Source organism: Chelonoidis abingdonii, chromosome 2, assembly GCF_003597395.2.
Source record: "Chelonoidis abingdonii isolate Lonesome George chromosome 2, CheloAbing_2.0, whole genome shotgun sequence".
In the NCBI taxonomy this organism is placed as follows: domain Eukaryota; kingdom Metazoa; phylum Chordata; order Testudines; family Testudinidae; genus Chelonoidis; species Chelonoidis abingdonii.
The window spans coordinates 126,543,329-126,561,450 of NC_133770.1; the positions used below are offsets into that span (position 1 = coordinate 126,543,329).

Sequence of the window (18,122 nt, forward strand, 5' to 3'; positions counted from 1 at the left end):
AATTTTGCAACTAAGACAAGAGATTCCAAGGAAAAATGTCCAAAGAGGTTGCAGATTGGCAACAGAGTGATTATTATTATTATTATTTTATTATAACATAATATATTAAAAAATATTATTTCGTTTTATCATCTAGATATGGGGTAGTTTCGTTTGTATTTAAACAAACACACACACCCTTCTTGAAAACTGTTTTAGAAAAGCTAAGGACAAGTCTGTCTCCACCCCTTGGGTGATATTGCTTCAGAGAAGGTGACTGTGCTGCCTTTTACCCACAGAGGGCGCTGCGAGCCTTCCCACGAAAGATGATTCCTCAGTTCGGCAGCTCAAGTGCAAGTGATCCAAGTGAAGCCATAGTCTCCAGTCCCAAAACCCTTACAACGTGCAGGCACAGGCGCGCGCCCACCTCCCCCCACCCTCCTGCTCTTAACAATTAAAGTCCCTTCTTACATTAACATGAAGCAAAGTAATCTCCCTCTTCTCCTCTCAAGCCAATTTGGCACCACCTTGTTTGCTTAGCTTCACAGAGCAGCATTGTATACTTTCTAAATGAAAGATGCCAGTTTATGAAAGCTAAGTGTGTAGCAAAAAGAGGTCCGATCCTGCATTCCTTGAGTATCATGAAGGCAATGGTAATTATGTTATGAATGATCAAGGAACATCGGGCCCAAGGAAAGTATGTCGGGGACAACGGGCATTGAACTGCAGCTATTTTTATGTATTTGCTATGGAGCAGGAATTCGGGTCAAGTTTATACCAGCAGTTAGTTGGTACTGTAATTGGCTTTAAGAAACTTGGATGATTTACATTAAATACTTAACTGTTTATCTCCTTCATTCAAATGCTCAGCACTTTATCGAAATAATCAAGCTCTATTTTTGTTTGAAACTGGAAAAGTTTAATATTAGAAAGGTAGAGCTGATTAGGATTTTAAAAAAACATTAAAAAGGTTGTATGCTAAAAGCCTGCAAAGTGCGTCAAAATCAATTGCTTTCCGGGGGGGGGAGGTACATGTCAGTCACCTCACATATTCTGCGCCGGTTCTTCTAAGAATATGATTCAATTTTAACAAATTTAAAATAAAACTCAATTATCTTCGCTTCTTCGTAAACATGTCTCTGAGCAGTAGTTTACACAGAAACCATCTTTGCATTCAATGATATTGCAGCTAAACCCAGACCAATATTCTGAACCTTGATGGGGATTTTATTACTATTTTATTTCAAGATCTAGTCTTGTTTCAAACAACTCCTGTTCTGAGGTTTGTTCAGTTTGGATAGGGCGTCACCACATTATTTCTTAATGACTTTCCCAGCTGCTTCTTTCCATTTTCCACCATCAACAACCATCTGGTAGCTTATTAGCACCTCAATGCTCATTTCGTGTTCTCTTTTAGGAGAAAAAAAAAGAAGGAAACACTGAAAATATTACAAATTTTAACAGTTTGTCTTTGGAAGATTAATGCCAACCTAAACCATGTCTATATAAACTGATGGCGTCTTTTTTTTTTCTTCTGGGTCCTTCTAACCAAAGGCACAGAAACTTGTAACACACACTCTGGAAAAGTGCAGTAGCTGCAATTTCATTTTCCCCTATTTTCTATTAAGATTTTACTAAATCTCAAGTGGAAACATCTTTCAAAAGTTACATTTCCCCTGTAGCTGTTTAAAGAATAACTGAAACAAAAATCGAAGCACAATTTCCTATTCCACTATTTTCCCACTTAGCCCAAAATATGGACTAAATACTGGCCATCCAATTTATAAATTGATTTTTAAAGTCAAGTTATATGTTAGCAAAGTGAGAGAAAACTTCTATCTTTTTTTACTTTCAAAAATTAATTGTATAGAGTAACTGGAAATCAAACCACCTACACTTTTGAAGATCATATGTGTCTGAGCACTTTTGTCTCTTACTAGTTGAAAGGATAATTATCATCTAGCTTGCCAACAAAATATTGCACTCAGTTCTTTAAATGTACGTGTATGGAATACAAAATTCACAGCTTGGCTTAGAGGATATACCTTTCACTAACAGTAAAGTAAAGCCTCAATTTGATGATTTTACGGTACAATTACCTAAGGAAAAAATCTTCTAATATTTAGGAGGAAAACAATAAACGTTTGATTAGATGTCTAATTTAAATTTAAATTTAAATTCTGCAACAATAAAATACATACCTGAGGAGATTTCATAATTTCATTTAGTTTATTAGACAAAAATATATGATTTAGACAAGTTTTGCTGACGCCCTATATACAATCTGAAATCACTCTATATACAGAAAAAACACAAACACATGGGAAACATTTACCAAACAAATAATTCAAGAATGGTTAGAGTAACACGATCTGAAATGGTACAATGGAGAAGGGGGATCCATCTAAAGATTTGTATGATCGCTTTTATGGATTTGCACCATCTTATTGCAAGGAGAGATTGATGGGAGTCGTTTATATCGTTTCAAATATTTTTTGTCCTTTATACTAGTCTCTGAAATAATTTTTTCACCAACTCATTTAATCAAGCAGAAGGGAGAGCTGTTAAAATTCGCGGTGTTCCCTCTTGCTGAGACAAAGAGCTGTAGGGGAGAAAAAAGACGCAACAATCTATCAGTGAAAGAGTGAAAGCATCGCTTCGGTGTCTGTCTGTTGATATAACTGCCTGACATTAGCTAATTACACAGACATATTTTTCTAGGACATAAATGCCAAAAGATATTTGAGATTTGTTAAGTTTCAAAAAAGTTACAAACTGGTTATGGATAGTTGTAAGTTATTCTACTTTTGAAAGGATTACAGCAGGAAGTGCTGTATTATCCTTGTTGTTTTATGTATTGATATGAAGATGAGTAGTCGTTATAATTAGTCTTTATTATTCAAATACTGTGTGTCACATAAGTAACATTCCTTCAGTGAAGAATAACTCACTTGTCACGCACAGGCTGGAAAGACGATTTTAACTGCTGGGGTGGGGTTTCAGTCCTTGGTGCATTTTCTCTTTCTGGAGGAAAAGAAAACCCAAGAAACATCTTAGAAAAACACATACTCACGTGCACACACACATGTACCTAAGCACACATATAGGTATCAGTTCACGTTTGTATTGCCTTCATTGATTATTTGTTGTTCCAAAGCAGATTTAAGATATTATTCCCACTTTTTTTGTTGTTGTTTTTTGTTTTGTTGAATCACTTTGAAGCCGAGGGCTTTGAACTAAACAACAAAACAAGAGAAAGCTCCGGGGATAAGTTAAATAGCGCTACCCTAACGATTTTAACTTATTTTTGAGGCGCCTGGTGTGTGACTGGTAGTATTCCATATGAAAGACACTAATGCATATTATTTGACACGCTAAATTCAGCGCTAGAGTAAGCTAGATGGAAGTCTGTTAAAGACAGTGAGTTACAACAAGGCTGTATTTGACCTCATTTTAAAAAAAATTAACAGCTCTCCACCGTATTTGGGGAAATCGTATTACCTATGTGTTTGGGACTGGTCCTCTCTGTAGGTTTTTCACTGCTTAGGGCTCCCAAAGTTGCTGTTAACACAGAAGGCTGTTGCTGGGCCTGGATATGGTGGTTATGATGAGCGGCATGATGGTGGTTTACTCCCAAAAAAGACCTCACATTTAACAGGGAACTCTGAGTGAGGAAAGCCCCATTTGTCCAGTTGTGAAATTTGCCAATCTGGCATGTGTAGAGTCCATGGCTAGGGAGGAAAGCCGGATGCTGAATCTGGGTGGAAGTGTGGTTAACCTGGGAATGAGAAGGGGGAGGAGGGGAAGACTTCAGGGCGCCATCAGGGCTGGTTGCTGTCTCTGCCAAAGACCAAATCTTGGGTTTGCTGTGAGGTGGCACCTGTAAATTATTCTGTCCATTGGGGTTTATGATTCGTGTACTGTTGTTAGAGGCCTCCTTTACCAGAGAGAAAGAGTCTTTGGATTTAAGACCTTCAGACGCTGACAATGACAAACCCTTTTCTTTTTCCAAATGTTCATCTTCGCTGCTTTGTCGCAGGAGCTCAGATTTCTCTTCTTCTTCTTCATTACTCTGCTCCCCATCATTCTCATCGATTTTATCAATGTCTATGCTTTCCAGGTCGATTTCTTCGTCGTCTTCGTTCTTTTCAAGGTCTCCCTCGTTGTCACTCCCAAAGAGGTTACCATCTTCTTGGTCCTTACTCCTTGCTCCCCAAGTTACTTTGTTCTCCTTCTTGAGTCTCCTCCTGGCGTTGGCGAACCAGGTGGAGACCTGGGTGAGGGTCATCTTGGTGATGATGGCCAGCATGATCTTCTCGCCCTTGGTGGGGTAGGGGTTCTTCCTGTGCTCATTCAGCCAGGCCTTCAGGGTGCTAGTGCTCTCCCTGGTGGCATTCTTGGGCCGCCCTGGGTCCCCATATTGGAACTGTCCATAAGGGTAATAGCCAGGGGCAGTGTGGGCAGCAAAGGTAGCAGGGTGGACACCTGGATTATCCTTCAATTCATACTGGGAGCCCTGCAACACATTCAGACAAGCAGAGAAGAAAAGAAAATGAGTTCTCTTGTTAATGTCTCTAACAGACCTGAATATGTTGCTGCTGCAGTTTGTTCCCTTCTTAAGAGAGCTCCGTCTTTCCCCTCAATACACCGGCAAGGACATAGCAAGGCATAAATACGCCTCTAGAATACAGCAAGGAGTCTTTACAGTAAAACTTTGGCCTCCTCATTCTAGATTATTCACATTTAGTTTGAACAGAACTGTTCCCAAATGACTCCCTTTCTTGTGGTGAAAGGGAAGAGTGACTGCACAGGGATCTGCTAAACGTTAGACCTATTTTCTGCACCTCCACCACTCCTCAACCCTCTGAGCCCTCACCTCCAGGCAAATCAAATCAAACGATGCAAATTTAATGTTTCCACATTTACCTCGACGAGTCAACTTTATTATGTATTTAAAATAAGCACTCAGCAAAAAGGAGAGATTACCTCACACTTACAAATTTAACGTCAGCGCATATTAATAATACACTTATTTTCAAATTAGCTATGGATATATCACAATTAAATCAGAAATGTCTGTATTTAGCCCCAAATCAGTGTTAAAAAGTAGTTTACTAACAGGTTAAATTAGTCGAGAAATTTAACATGCGATTTTGAATCACAAACACTAAAATATGAGAAATTTCACACACATCCACAAACCTCAGACGTGTGCTATAAAATATTAACTGGTTAGAAAAGAGCCCTTGTACGCTGGAATGGAGACGGATTCATACTTATGATATATATGCATGCAGTTACGTTATCTCTTAAGTTTTACTTCGATCTGAGAAAATTGTTTGCTTGCCTTTAGAGGTGGTGATTTATTTGCAATCAATATTCTTTTTATCATCCGTAGTAAAACACAGCAAGTCAAATTATCCCATCAGGTGTTTTGGTAAATAACATTTTATCTTTCCAACAAGCTCATTAGGCCTCATTATTATCGCAAATTGTTCAGACAGTCACATAATATTTTACCTCTTTATTTCCAAATAATAAAAAGCCCAGAAATTAAATCAGGATATTACCATCCATTTTAAAAATTGCCACTGTATGCAAACATACAGATACCTTTGCAAGTAGCAAATGGGAATATTCTTAAATATTTTAATACTGAAACCACCTTGTATTTCTGTTTTTGTTCCGTTCAATACAACCTTGCTCTATTTGTGCTTGACTATATTCATAGTCTTAACACTTGCAAAACGTTATATAAGACGTTTTGAAAAATAAAAGTTCAAAACGTCTTTAATTTTCAAAAAGTATCAAATGTCTTTGCAAAGAAAATGATTTAACTTTGGCGGGCAGTTGAATAGGACCATGTATTTTAATTTCACAGGCCAGGGTTATAAACAGTCCACAAAGAAAAGAATGCCATCTTTAAAAGGCCAGATGTAATGTTTATTACAATTTGTCACAGAGTAGTCTTTCTACACTCCCTTTATTCTGTTGTTTTTTATTACTGTATCTGATATTATATTTCTCTGTAATCTCTGTTGGGAATTCTTTTGAAGGAGCTACTTGCAAATCACTCATTGCTTCTGTGTCAACTTCTACTGTATAGAGGTAAAATATCAAATACGTTTTATAATAAAAATTATTCGTAAAAATGATTGTATCATAAAACGGCCTCATTCCAAATGTCTTCTCTTGTTCATATAATATATATTTGGGAAAAAAACCCTGCACAATAGATTCCTTACGTGTGCATAGTTATAAATATTCACATCCGATACCTTAGCGGGGGGAGGAGAGAAAGCGGAAGGAGGGGGGCTAAGAGGTGTTTAAAAATAAATCGAAACCTCAGAACGTCATCACTCAGAAATTCAGATATTTTATTTATTAGTAAGAAAACATTTCAACAAAAAACGCAAGTAAAAGGAGTTAGTTAACAAACTGATCTGTTTCGCTTTTCATTGGGTAGATTTTCTAGCAACAGATCCAAGGACAATAATAAAAAATGTTATAGACAAATTAAGGACAATGTTCTTCTCTACTTCAGTATAGATACACTATTTTACTTGATGCAAATTAAATCTGTGAAGCTTAAAATAAAGTATAAAAAGTATATGCAACTACACAGGCGATTTTAAGCCTTGAGCAAAACGTCTAAAGTAAGGAAATACGCCAGCTACTTAGAATGCTCTCTAGTCTTTTTGTTTTCTCTTTTACAAACGGACTCTTTTATAGCTCCACACTCAAATAAAATTTCCAGACGAAAAGGTGATAAAAGGATATTATTAAAGCCAGTTTAAATAACAACAACAATCATTAGTAATTTTCTTAAACGGAAAGTTGAGTTGCTACGGTAATCCAACAGCAAGGACAGGACTCCTGCCCAGCAAATCCACTACCAAGAAGAAAAAATATATGGAGTTTGCTCCCGGCTGGAGTAGCGGCCGATCATCCCGGTTTCCCGAGACACCCCCGCATACGCACACACACTTTCTCCATATCAGACCCCTCTCTCCTGTCTCCTGGGGTCTTCGGTCATCGCATCCCACACACACACTAGCACCGAGTCTGAGCGCAGGAAAGCAGCACCGCTTTGGGGATCTGCAGAGCGGCAGAGGGAGCAAGTGTCTAACTGCCGGGAGCACGGAAAGTTACTCTGCGGGCTCTTTCGTTTGTTCTTGCTGCTTCAAGCAGTTTACTAAGTGGGCTCCATCTCTGTGGCACAACCACAAGTCTTCCCCAAGCCACCCCCACTGCCAGGGAGAAACGCAGGACAAAAGCCCCAGCACTTCGGTCCCGTTCCTGCCCGGACCGGAGAGAGGGAAGAGCGAAGGGAAGGGAAGGTGTGTGGGGGCGGAGGGGGGCGGGAAGCAGCGCCCGAGACTTACCATCTGGGAGAAGAGGCTGAGGTCGGTGGTGTAGGGCAGGAAGGCGCTGTAGTTGGGGGCGCTGTAGGGACTCGCGTACATGCCCAGCACCGAAGTGACAGCAGCCGAGCCGCTTCCTAGCTCCGCGCCCCCGGGCCGGCCTGAGGCAGCAGCAGCGGCTGCAGCAGCAGCAGCGGCAGCCAGCACCCCGGGCCGATCGCTCCCGTACACCGCCTGGCTGGCGCTGAGATACTGCGGGTAACCCAGCTGCGGGAAGGACATCTCCAGGGCGCAAACACGGCGGCGGCGGCGGCGGCGGCGGCAGTATAAAAGGGGGGAAGGAATTTTAAAAAAGAAAAAAAGAAGAAGGCAGGGCAGGAGGGAAACTGAGCAGCCGGAGCGCGGTGGGGTGGGGGCGGAACAAATCCAGCTGGTTCGGGTCTCTCTCCCTCGTGCCTTTTCTCTTTTTTTAACAGGAGGCAGGCCGGGCGAGAGGAAAATCGATCTGATAATTTTCTGTTTCGTTCTGATTTCTTTCTGTCAGAGCTGTATTGTAATGTGGGTGTGGATGAGGAGGAGGAGTGTGGGTGGATTCAGTGGGGTGCCTTTCCTCAAATCTCGGCTCTTCTGCGCTCCTAAATCCCTTAGATGTGATCTGATCAACAATTGAGCTCCAACTGATGTGTCTGCCCTTAGGTCCTAGGCTGATCTTTCAGATACAATTTGAAGTTGATGCTTTGATTGGCAGCCACTTGAGCAACAAGCCCCGCCCCGCCCTCACCCACCCCCCTTGACGAAGCACGTGGTGTTCAGCCCCGGCTCAGCCACTTTCGTTGATGTGTGTGTGTGTGTGTGTGTGTGTGTGTGTATGTACACCCGCGCAGCTGCTGTGCTGCTGCGCCTTGCGTGTGTGTGTATTTAATGTTTAGCAATGGGTTCCTTTCAGAAAAGCCCCCACTGCTGTATGACAACCTGTCTACACGATTTTACAGTTGTCCAACATTGGGGTTTTGCTGTTTTGCAGCCTGAGTGTGTCCCCTTTTAACAAAAACAACTGTGCTGCTGTTTTTTTTCCACCTTTAACACTGAGTCCCCCTTGTCGTCGCCAGGCTCAGGAACAAATGAGAGTGGCGTGGGAGGAAAGGGGGCTTTGCAGCCCGGCGACTGGTAACAATTTACCACTAAAAATGTGCTAACTATAGCAACCAGCACAACGCCTGTTCCCAGCTCCCCTCAAACTCATTTTAGGGGCAACCTTTTCTAGCAGCTGTCGCCAGAAATCTTTAGCTACAAATATCAGTAGATCTCCCTCCGCTTTATCCCACCTGAGTGACATTCAGTGACAATATCAGCAGCATTGCAGCAACATCCAGAACATTAGTAATAAATAATCCAGCAAATTAACTGGGATGCTCCACTGGATTTTTTTTTTATTGCAAACTTTCAAGGTCCCTGGAGTCAGTAGGGACCTAGAGGAAATGAGTTCTTGGAAGGGTGTTCTTATTTTTAAAAACAATATTTTTGTCCCCGCCTCCTTTCTCATTTGGTTACAACAAGCTCTGCAGCAGGAGGGAAAGAACCCCCTGTGCTGGAGGGCTGATGTAGCTGGAGACCCAGTCGCCTTAAAGAAACGATTCGTGGTGGCGATTTGTCCGTCTAGTCTCAGGATGTGAGAAGTGGCCCCGCCTGCCCGTTAGCTGCGCATTAGCCCGGGCACCCTGGGGCTGCTGCGGAACTAACTTTCCCTTTTCTGGAGCGGAGCTTCTCCTCCCGCTTGCCCTGCGCACTGCTGAGCCCCGAAGACCCGCGGGTGCTCCTGCTCTGCCGGGCAGGGGCTTCCGTCCTTGGGGCATTTTCTTCCACTTGTCTAGCGGGGGTTCTCCTCGACCCCTCCGGGACAGCTCTCTGCTCTCCTAAGGTCGGCTCTCTCCTTGTCTCGCCGTGCCCTTTGCTGGGAGCTCGCCCGGCTCCTCTCAACTCCCAGCCATCACATTCTAGTTCACACGTTACTAGGGGGCTTCTCCTGCCTCGCCACACCGCAGCGAGTCCCTCTCGGACCTTTATTTAGGCTATGGCAGAGACCCCACGCCCTCTCCCCTCGCAGGCAGGTCTCATCTCAGTGTTCAGGAGAGATTTAACAGCAACAGCAGGAAGCACAAGGCACACTCACCTGGGCTAATCCCTGCCTCCCTGGGCTCAGGGAGCCGCATGGGATAGAGCAACCACATTCATGTGCAGACTCCACATTCATGTGCAGACTTACCCTGTGCAAACACGACAGTCCAAGCTCCTTTCTTTGCTATAAAGAAGAAAAAAAGTGGGTATGAAGTTTTTCCTGAAAGGAAGGACTAAAGAGAAATAAGAGCAAAAGAATCATTTGGACCTGAACTTTGTTACACTTTGCAAAACCATTCGTTTTAAGGATGTCGCACTGATTTTTTAAATAAAGCATTTGCAGTAATTTCGCTTACTTTCCAACGTTATTGCGAACACGTATTCTAAGCGAGGACTCCTTATTTGTGCTTTTATTTATATATAATATATTACAATATAACATTTATAATATTTCCCATGCCCCTTTTACCTTCTGCTTTTCTCTGAAAATCCAAATATTCACTAATTCACTCACGAATATCATTAATGCTAAGAGCACAAATAATGATTGTAAGTGTCCAGTTTCTTTGAAGGGCGCCTTCTCCTCTGCTTTTTCTTTCCCGGGCTAACCCTTTCCTCCCCACTCTCCAGGAAACCTTTCCATGAGGAGTTGGTTAAACTTCCTTTTTACCCTCTCTACCATTTAGAGATAGAGACCCTACCCCCTCCAGCACCAGCCTCAAACGTTGGAGAAGAACAAAAGCTCTCTAACCCTCTAAACCAGGAGAGCCATCAAACACACAAGTGCCCCGTTGTAACAAAGGTAAACGGTCCCAGAAAACTAGAGCAGTGTTTTGCTAACTGAAATGTCACATTACGGGATTGCAGGTAAATGAAGGTGGGATAAGCCATGGACACGGCGGAAATCTTCTTAGCTTTTCAGATATTGCTGGGATGTGCATCTACAGAAGTTTCCTGTTGGAGGCTTAGGAAATCAGCCCCTCCCCACTCCACCTCCATCCTGCACAGATCATTTCAAAAAATTAGGTCGCTTGCTCTTCTGTCACCCAGCATCTTCTCAGGCAAAATTTAGCTATAATTTCTTAATGTGAAATTTAAAAACTGGAGAAAAAGGCCGGAAGAGTCGGGAAAAGGCTGTAAACAACCATGTCTTTAAAAACAAAAGATTGGGAAAGTTTCAACGTTGGGGGAAGAGCTTTGTTTCTCGTCTGCAAAGTTCTCAGGGTAATAGATGAGCAGCGTTCCGCGAACGCTATTAATTATTCGTAATCCTGTTCAGTACAAAACAGGAGTACGTGGATCGTACTTGCAAATTTGACATTGTTCATTTTACTACAGTTTAAGTCAGTCTAGTAGCCAACCTTTCAAATCCTTTTTAATGTTTTTCCCGCTGCAAATAAGCTGGGAACAGAGCTCCTATACAAAGCTACTTAGCTTCAAAATCAGTTTAGTGAAGGTCTGGGAGATTCTGGGTTTATTTCCCCCATACAAGACCTATATAGCAGGGGCTTAATTACAACCAAAAATCACAAAGAACAAAAACTGTACGGAAAATTACGAACATCATCATCAGCTGTTAAAAGAAACAGAAACAACTTCTTCCTCTGTAACCAAACAAATCCAAAACAATGAAAAGAGATCTTCCCCCAAATAATTAGTCTGAAATTGTTAACGAGGAGGAATTAAAATGCTGGCTTGTTAGAGGTTTTTCTCTTCTCCAAACTGACCCGTGTTAAAAAAATCCAGTCTATTTCTAAGATCCTGTGTTTGAATGTCTTCTTAACTTTCGACAAAATCCTAACAAAAAAAAGCATAATGCCAATTCATTAGCTAAACACATTTTAACGACAAGAACAATCAGTCATGTAGCAAAGAAAGGAATTGGGATTAGAGTAAAAACACGGTCACCTTTCCATTGGAGAGTGGATTTACATATGAAAACAAGCAAGAGGGAAATGGGTACCAGCCTTGGTTATAATGTGATTATACCGAGGGCAATTGTTTTAAATACATTGTATACTATTTAAAACAAATCGACCTAAATGGACACGCTTCTATAATTCAAAGATCAGTGGGCAGATAAACTTCAGTTAAAAAAAGGAAACACCTTCTGAGAACTAGTTTGCCTAAAACTGTGTGATCCTTCCAGTTTCTCAAGGCGATGCATCCACTGCCAAGAGATTTTCTTTTTTTATTATTAACAAATCAGTTTAGATGGAGGTCCGATAAGAAATGCAAATCCAGACATAGGGGTCGCTGCTTGGCCGAATTTTAAAACTTAAGTCTGGTTCTGCAGGAATTGGCTAAAAGGTTTGTTTGCAGAGAGGATATGTGAAAGCTTTAACACTGACTACTAAAAATGAAGTCAGTGATTTTGATCTGCTCCAGATGTCCTAAGAGTGGATATTGCAGTGCTGGGAATCCGCACCAAATATCTGAGGGCACTGATGGTAATCAGCAGAACATATCAGGAAAGGGGGACTGGCAATTGTGATAACCTGCTGGAAATGTGCAGGGCTGGAGATGGCAGTGATAAACCACTGAAAATATCTTCAAATGGAGATGACAGAGATGTTGAAAGAAGACACCTAAACTATAGAGAGAATAAGATGCTAAGTACAATTTGAGAATAGAGTTGGTTTATATATGTATTGGTATACGGTTCACCGCTATAATTTTCACAGAGATATGTACATTTGTGCTCTGTACAGCCATCCACATACACATGCATATAAATATGTTATTAAAATCAGGGTATATTCGGCGCTGATAATATATGCAAAAAGAGATGCATGTCTATTTGCCAAAGCGTCCTGTTTATGGCTTGAGAAGAAAAAGTTTTCCGTTTTATTCTTTGTTTTGAAAGAGCCTTATATCGATTTCTTTGCAAATCCTCTCTTGATGTTGAGTTTGCACTGGTACTATAGAAAGGAACTGAAGTTGATCTGTTAAGTTTATAATCTATTTTCATTTTTTCTTGTGGAAACAGTGCTTAGACTAAAATAAAAAGATGAAAATAATTCACGAACTGTTCTTTACATCTAACGTCCTAATCATTTACATGTGTAAATATAAAATAGCTCCACTATCTTAAGCATCAAAGCAATACACTTTAGTGGTTCATTTGTGCAGAATTAAGTCCATTACTTTAATATATCCTGCCTAGATTATAATTAAGCACTGACTGTCCACTCTTTGGGTCAGCTGACTGATTTCATTAACTGTATTATTTTTGGTGTAGGGTGGGACCATATTTCATTTGACAATATGTATTTTTGGGATACTAATATCGTTAGTAACATTTCAATCGACCAAGCTATTTTTTTTCCCTTTCTTTGGTCATCTACAGTCAGGGCCTGCCTTCTTCGTGCATCCATCCGGCATGCAGTTCAAGATCACTTCTCATCAACCCTGATTTATGAGCCTTGTTAAACAGTCATTATTACTTTGTACCTTTTCCAGCAAAATCTGGGAAACAACTCCACTTTGTGACAACAAGACGTGTCAAACAATGACAGGCAGAAAGGCAATGCATCTCTCGAGTTACAGAATCCCCTATGCATCTTCCAACTATATATATTTAAGGAAAACCACCTTTTGCAAAACTTCATTCACATTAGCATCTCTGACTATAAGAATGAATGGTTTTTTATTGCAAAACAGTAACCAGACATCTTGGATATCTGGTTATTTTCTAAATTTGAAGAGAGAGAGAGAGATTTCAAAATCTTTTACCAGTGACGAACCAGGGTGTCTGAATATACTCATTTTAATGACTAGGAAAGAAACTTGAAATGAACATGGTAAACACAGGGTTATCACATTGTTTTAAAGAAAAATATGGATTTCTTTAATTTATAGATTAAAAAGTAAATAATTCTTAGGAAATCTGATGGAGAGTTATTAACAATGCTTTATTATTGTATCTCCAGTGTAATCTCCATTAATTTTGATTCTAGAATTGATTAGATTATTTCTTTTATACATTTTATAAATTAATAGTTAAGGCTACACACAAACACACGTGTCTGTGTATTTAAACATGCACACAATATCTATCTATCTATCTATCTATCTATCTATTTCAGACCCTAACTTAATTAATAAATAATTTTCATTCTGCCTCCAAAATTATCAATAGCAATTATGTGAGATTTTTAAGGTTTATATTTTTATGTCACCAGACTGTTGCTTGGGGGCAGAGGCACAATTGCTGTGCCAGCTGCAGTTGTATTTATTTGTTTTTCTGTCTTGTTCCTGTAGGGCTGCATTATGCAGTTTTTAATTAGTTTGTGTTTGTATTTCACCCGTCCCAAATCAATGCCATCCTGGAGCAATGCAATGTAAATTCCTGCAGTACAGGTGTAGCTGCTAGCTCTGGAACACTAGGAAACTCATGTCTTACAAATGAAAGCAGTGAATGCCGTTCAGCCAAACTGTCAGCTTTAAACAGCCAAGAGGAAGGAGATCAAAGCAGAGAGCAGGAACTTCTACTCTCCAGATTAGTCTTTATGGTTTGAACGCCTAATGCTATTAAAGGGAACCAGGACATATAGCACATCTTTGGCTACAAAGTTACTTCTAATTTTGCTAAAGTCCTGCCTTATTTTGGCCAATGTAAGCCTTCAGAGCATTTCAAGATGCACTGTTTCCTTTGAGGCCTAGTAGCTACTCATCTGAAATTATGCAGAACTAATGCCTTCAGAGACACATTTCTGTTTGTGCACATATTTATATAACTTATCTCCTTTTGAAAGATGATTTTGATTTCCTCCTAGGTTCCACAAAGTCTTTTAAAGAACTCAGAGCAATAAAACCTGAAATTCTAGTATCTCTAGACATGAAAAGTCCCTTTATGTTGTGTTTAGTGTCTCTTCTTTCTTGAAATGACCTCTGTAGGGTGGTGGATAAATCTATTATTCCAGTCACTGGGGAATTCTTTTAAAGCTTTCTTTTTTTGTCAGGAATAAGAGATTGCTCATCTTTAACTAGGCCACATAGAAATTATTATTCAACAGCAGTGTATATTTAATTAGAGTAATCTCACTTGAATTTAATTACCTAATGAATTATTTGTTTAAAAGGTAAAAAGGCTTGTTTGCCAAGTATAGTGCAATCCACAGATAAGAACTTCTGTTATAAGAACATTATTATTAAAACGTTTTTTTGGTTTTATGTTTTTAACTCTTTGATTATTTTAATCATTTATTATCATGCAAAATATGCAATGACTATAGAACAAATCCCCTTCTGTTTACCCCAGTGAGCAGTTCCACTGAGGTAAATGGGACTAATCGTCTAAGTAAAGAGAACAAGTTTTGGCTCAATTTCATATCATAAGTACAAAGGTCCACATTGTTCCATCGGTTTTCAGGCAGAATTCCCGCAACTGATTTCTGTGGAAGTTCTGCCTCAAACCCAATAGCACACTATGTCCTGATACCAAGTACAATAAGGAACTTTTAAATAGAACATTTATAGAAAACGCCCACTTCTCTTATTTGCTTCTTCCTCTCAATTTATTGAACTCATTCTTCACTCCAGAGTGTGCCACCTTTCGGTGGTTATTTGGAGTTGATTTTACTTTAGATAACATTTGTTTCCATTTGATCCCTGTGCAATATGAAGACGACATGGTAAGCAAATATTATGGAAGTGAGTATTTTAGAGCGTAGTATTTCAGAGTTCAATGTAATTTATTTGTGCATTATACAGTGCAGCTAGTAACACTTCTGTGATTATTTATGCTTCTTCAGTCACTTAAAAAAAATCGTGGTAAAGAAAACAAAAACTGACCAGCACCTAACTTTGACCTTTCTCATTCTGTTCTCAAGTTTTCCAGCTACTGCGTTTTTTGTTTCCAAGATACAAAGCATAAGGTTCTAAACTGCAACATTTGTCAGAAGATTCGTTTGAAAGCATTGTAGCTGTGGGATTATTTTCCCTTTAAAAAGGGGGAATTATTTTTATATGATATTCTGGGCTTCTCTTTAATGATTCCCATTGAGCTGTTGCTGAAAAACTAACTTTTTAAATTTCATTTTCTCGTGGAGCTTGGAATCTTCGCTAGCATTAGCCGTCATGTTATCGTGAATAGATTATTGTATGTTTGCATTCGAGTGAGACTGAAAATGTTTAAACAGAGGCATTTTCCAGTTTCAACTGAAAGCAACAATACAGTATTCTATTCACGAGGTCATGGTGGCCAGGCCTTCAACAAGATGTGGAGAGTGGATCAAGTTAGTTAAGAAAGCGTATGTATCTTAGTGGATATTTTTTTCTTTCTGCACAATCTTCGGATGTGATGCCATGGTAACTGGAAGCATGTTCGTTTTTAATAAATAATATGTATTTCTGAATGGAAATACATAGATGCAAATTTTAAAAGAGCTGTTTATTCATGAGCTTTACAGATCACCAAAAAAAGCGTGGACACTTAACACCGGGAGAGACTATTAGCCAACACGTTAAAATGCCTATACATTTTTCTCCCCTAAGCAAACCGACCGAATACCTCTCGGTGTAGCCCCGGATGGGATAAAGGAGTGTATGTGGCCACAGGAGGGAGTTGGTAGGTGGAAAGAAAAACAAAATCCAAACTTCAGTTACACATTTCCAACTTGATACGTTAGTGCAAACGCTGTCCAAAGTAATGGTGGGCCCACAATCTATTCGATATAGCTCGATATTACTGCTCAGGCAATTGGTTACAAAAACTACGAGGTGACTGCATAGAGCATGTTGACATGTAGAATGCGGAACCACACCGCTCAATTGGAAACACCCTATACGTGCAATGGAGAATCTGGAGCTTTAACCACAGTTCAAAATGTCAAAGCCTATGGGCTCTGCGAATACGATGGAAATGCCTCTCAGGGGAAGGAGTGGAGAATGTTCCTTGTCTACTGAAGCCCATCTCCTGGGTCCGACCGCGTATGGGGTGCAGCTGGGATCTTGAGGAGGAGTGGAGCGGGAAGCAAGCGCTCTAAGCTGTCTCCGACGTTAGTGTGAGGTGGTGGGGAGAAACTATTTTTCACCGCCTGGAATTAGGGCTTGGTGCTGCACAGATGTCAGATCGGGGACATTGATCCTACAAACTGGGAGACGCTTACGCATCTTTCCAGACAAGGGGCAGATTGGCGTTGTGCCTCCTGCGGAGCCATAAGGGTTTTGCAGATTCCTCCCTTGCATGGGTTCTTCACAGCCAGGTTCCCTAAGCAACAGAAATGTAATATTCCTGTAGGGTTTCAGACCTGGAGCGCCCGTGCCGGTGGCGTGGGAGAGACATCTTCCTGCTATGTGTGTATGTATGATTGATAGACAGAGATTCTGCACATTCAATAGCAATTACACTCAGCCACTCAGTAGTTGTTTTTAATGCCCTCTCATGTTTCCATTCTGGTGTATTAAATAAATATAGGATTGCTATAGTTTCCATAACAGTTGGCTAGTTTGTTTCAGACAAGCCTGCTCAAGTCCTGAGTCAATTTGTGAGCAGCTTGCACACTACTTAATTACATCGTAGTGCAGCTGTGCTAAAGCAGTTTGTAGTTAAACCAAAGAAGCTTCTTTCAGACTGTAAAGTTAATGTTTCACCTTCTGGAGTGATTTGGTGGCATGCTAGAAATAAGACAGGAAATGAGTTGTGGGTAGGGTTGCTACCTCTCCCGGATTGTCCTGGAGTCTAATTAAAGATTATGTCATGTGAGGAAACCTCCAGGAATGCGTCCAATCAAAATTGGCAACCCTAGGTGAGCAATGAGCGTGCGTGCTCTCCATTTAAGGGGAAAGAATTCCCTACTTTTCTCAGGGCTTGTGCTACTTTTGAGTCACGTTTTGATCTTTAGTTGAAGATCAACGTATTTTAGCAAGATATTCAAACGTTATACCATGGCATAACTAGAGTTCTTCTAATCAGGAACATTAGAGAAATATGATGTTGCTGAGTTTCTACTCTTCTATTGCTTTGTATTAGAAATGTGTGTGTCCAAGTGATGGAATATTTATTTCACATTCTCAGGTGAATATTCTGGTGTCTGTAGACATCTGATCTCAAGAGTAGCCTTTATTCTGTGACACTTTAACAATGGTAAAGTGCATAACGACTTAAATGGTAGCAGGATCAGACCTCAGCTCCCACAATTATGTTAAAGGTTTATATTACACACTTAGAGCTGAGAAATTTATAATATTGCCTGGTATTAAGATGAGATTATTATAATTTTTCAGTGGCAGATTGCAGATAAATACATTATTTTTCTCTCCTCCATTATATATTCTCTATACACAGTATATAAGAATCCACTGGTGACTAGACATAAATGTTTGTTTGAGCTTAAGACATAAGTGCTATAGACTCATAGGCCTGGCATTTGAATTCATGAGTACCTGTGCTTTTTCTAAAGCTGTGGGTGCAATAGCCACAAAGCTTCTACATAATGTAGTCTACTCCTATTTATTTTGCTGAACAAATACATAAATCAACAGGACATATTTGACTGTACGTATTTATTCTTTCCAGCTATTGGAAGAGGTATGCATTCCAGTTTATTATTATTTACAGTATATAGACGTTTAATTTAAGCCATGTAGTTACAATATGATAAGCAACATCTATTCAATAAATCTTAAAATAGAACTTGTTGAATTAAAATTCTGAACAAA

The 18,122-nt window shown here is 40.1% G+C and overlaps 1 protein-coding gene across 1 annotated transcript; it reads right to left on the reverse strand.

The window, feature by feature from the left end:
• Window positions 1-2,246: 2,246 nt before the first annotated feature.
• Window positions 2,247-8,016, reverse strand: IRX1 (iroquois homeobox 1). Its single transcript, XM_032775578.1, has 4 exons — window positions 7,365-8,016; window positions 3,481-4,495; window positions 2,931-3,003; window positions 2,247-2,581 (listed from the first exon to the last, which is right to left on the reverse strand). The coding sequence occupies exons 1-4, from the start codon at window positions 7,623-7,625 to the stop codon at window positions 2,524-2,526; spliced, it is 1,407 nt and encodes a 468-aa protein (XP_032631469.1). The 5' UTR covers window positions 7,626-8,016; the 3' UTR covers window positions 2,247-2,523.
• Window positions 8,017-18,122: the final 10,106 nt, after the last annotated feature.

Bases quoted from the DNA above. Each gene is read 5' to 3' on its own strand.
- IRX1 (XM_032775578.1), bottom strand. From the start codon at position 7,625: ATGTCCTTCCCGCAGCTGGGTTACCCGCAGTATCTCAGCGCCAGCCAG. The intron at 4,496-7,364 runs GTAAGTCTCGGG...AATGTGTTGCAG, and splicing joins TCAGCCTCTTCTCCCAGATG to GGCTCCCAGTATGAATTGAA. The intron at 3,004-3,480 runs GTAATACGATTT...CTTTTCCTCCAG, and splicing joins GACCAGTCCCAAACACATAG to AAAGAGAAAATGCACCAAGG.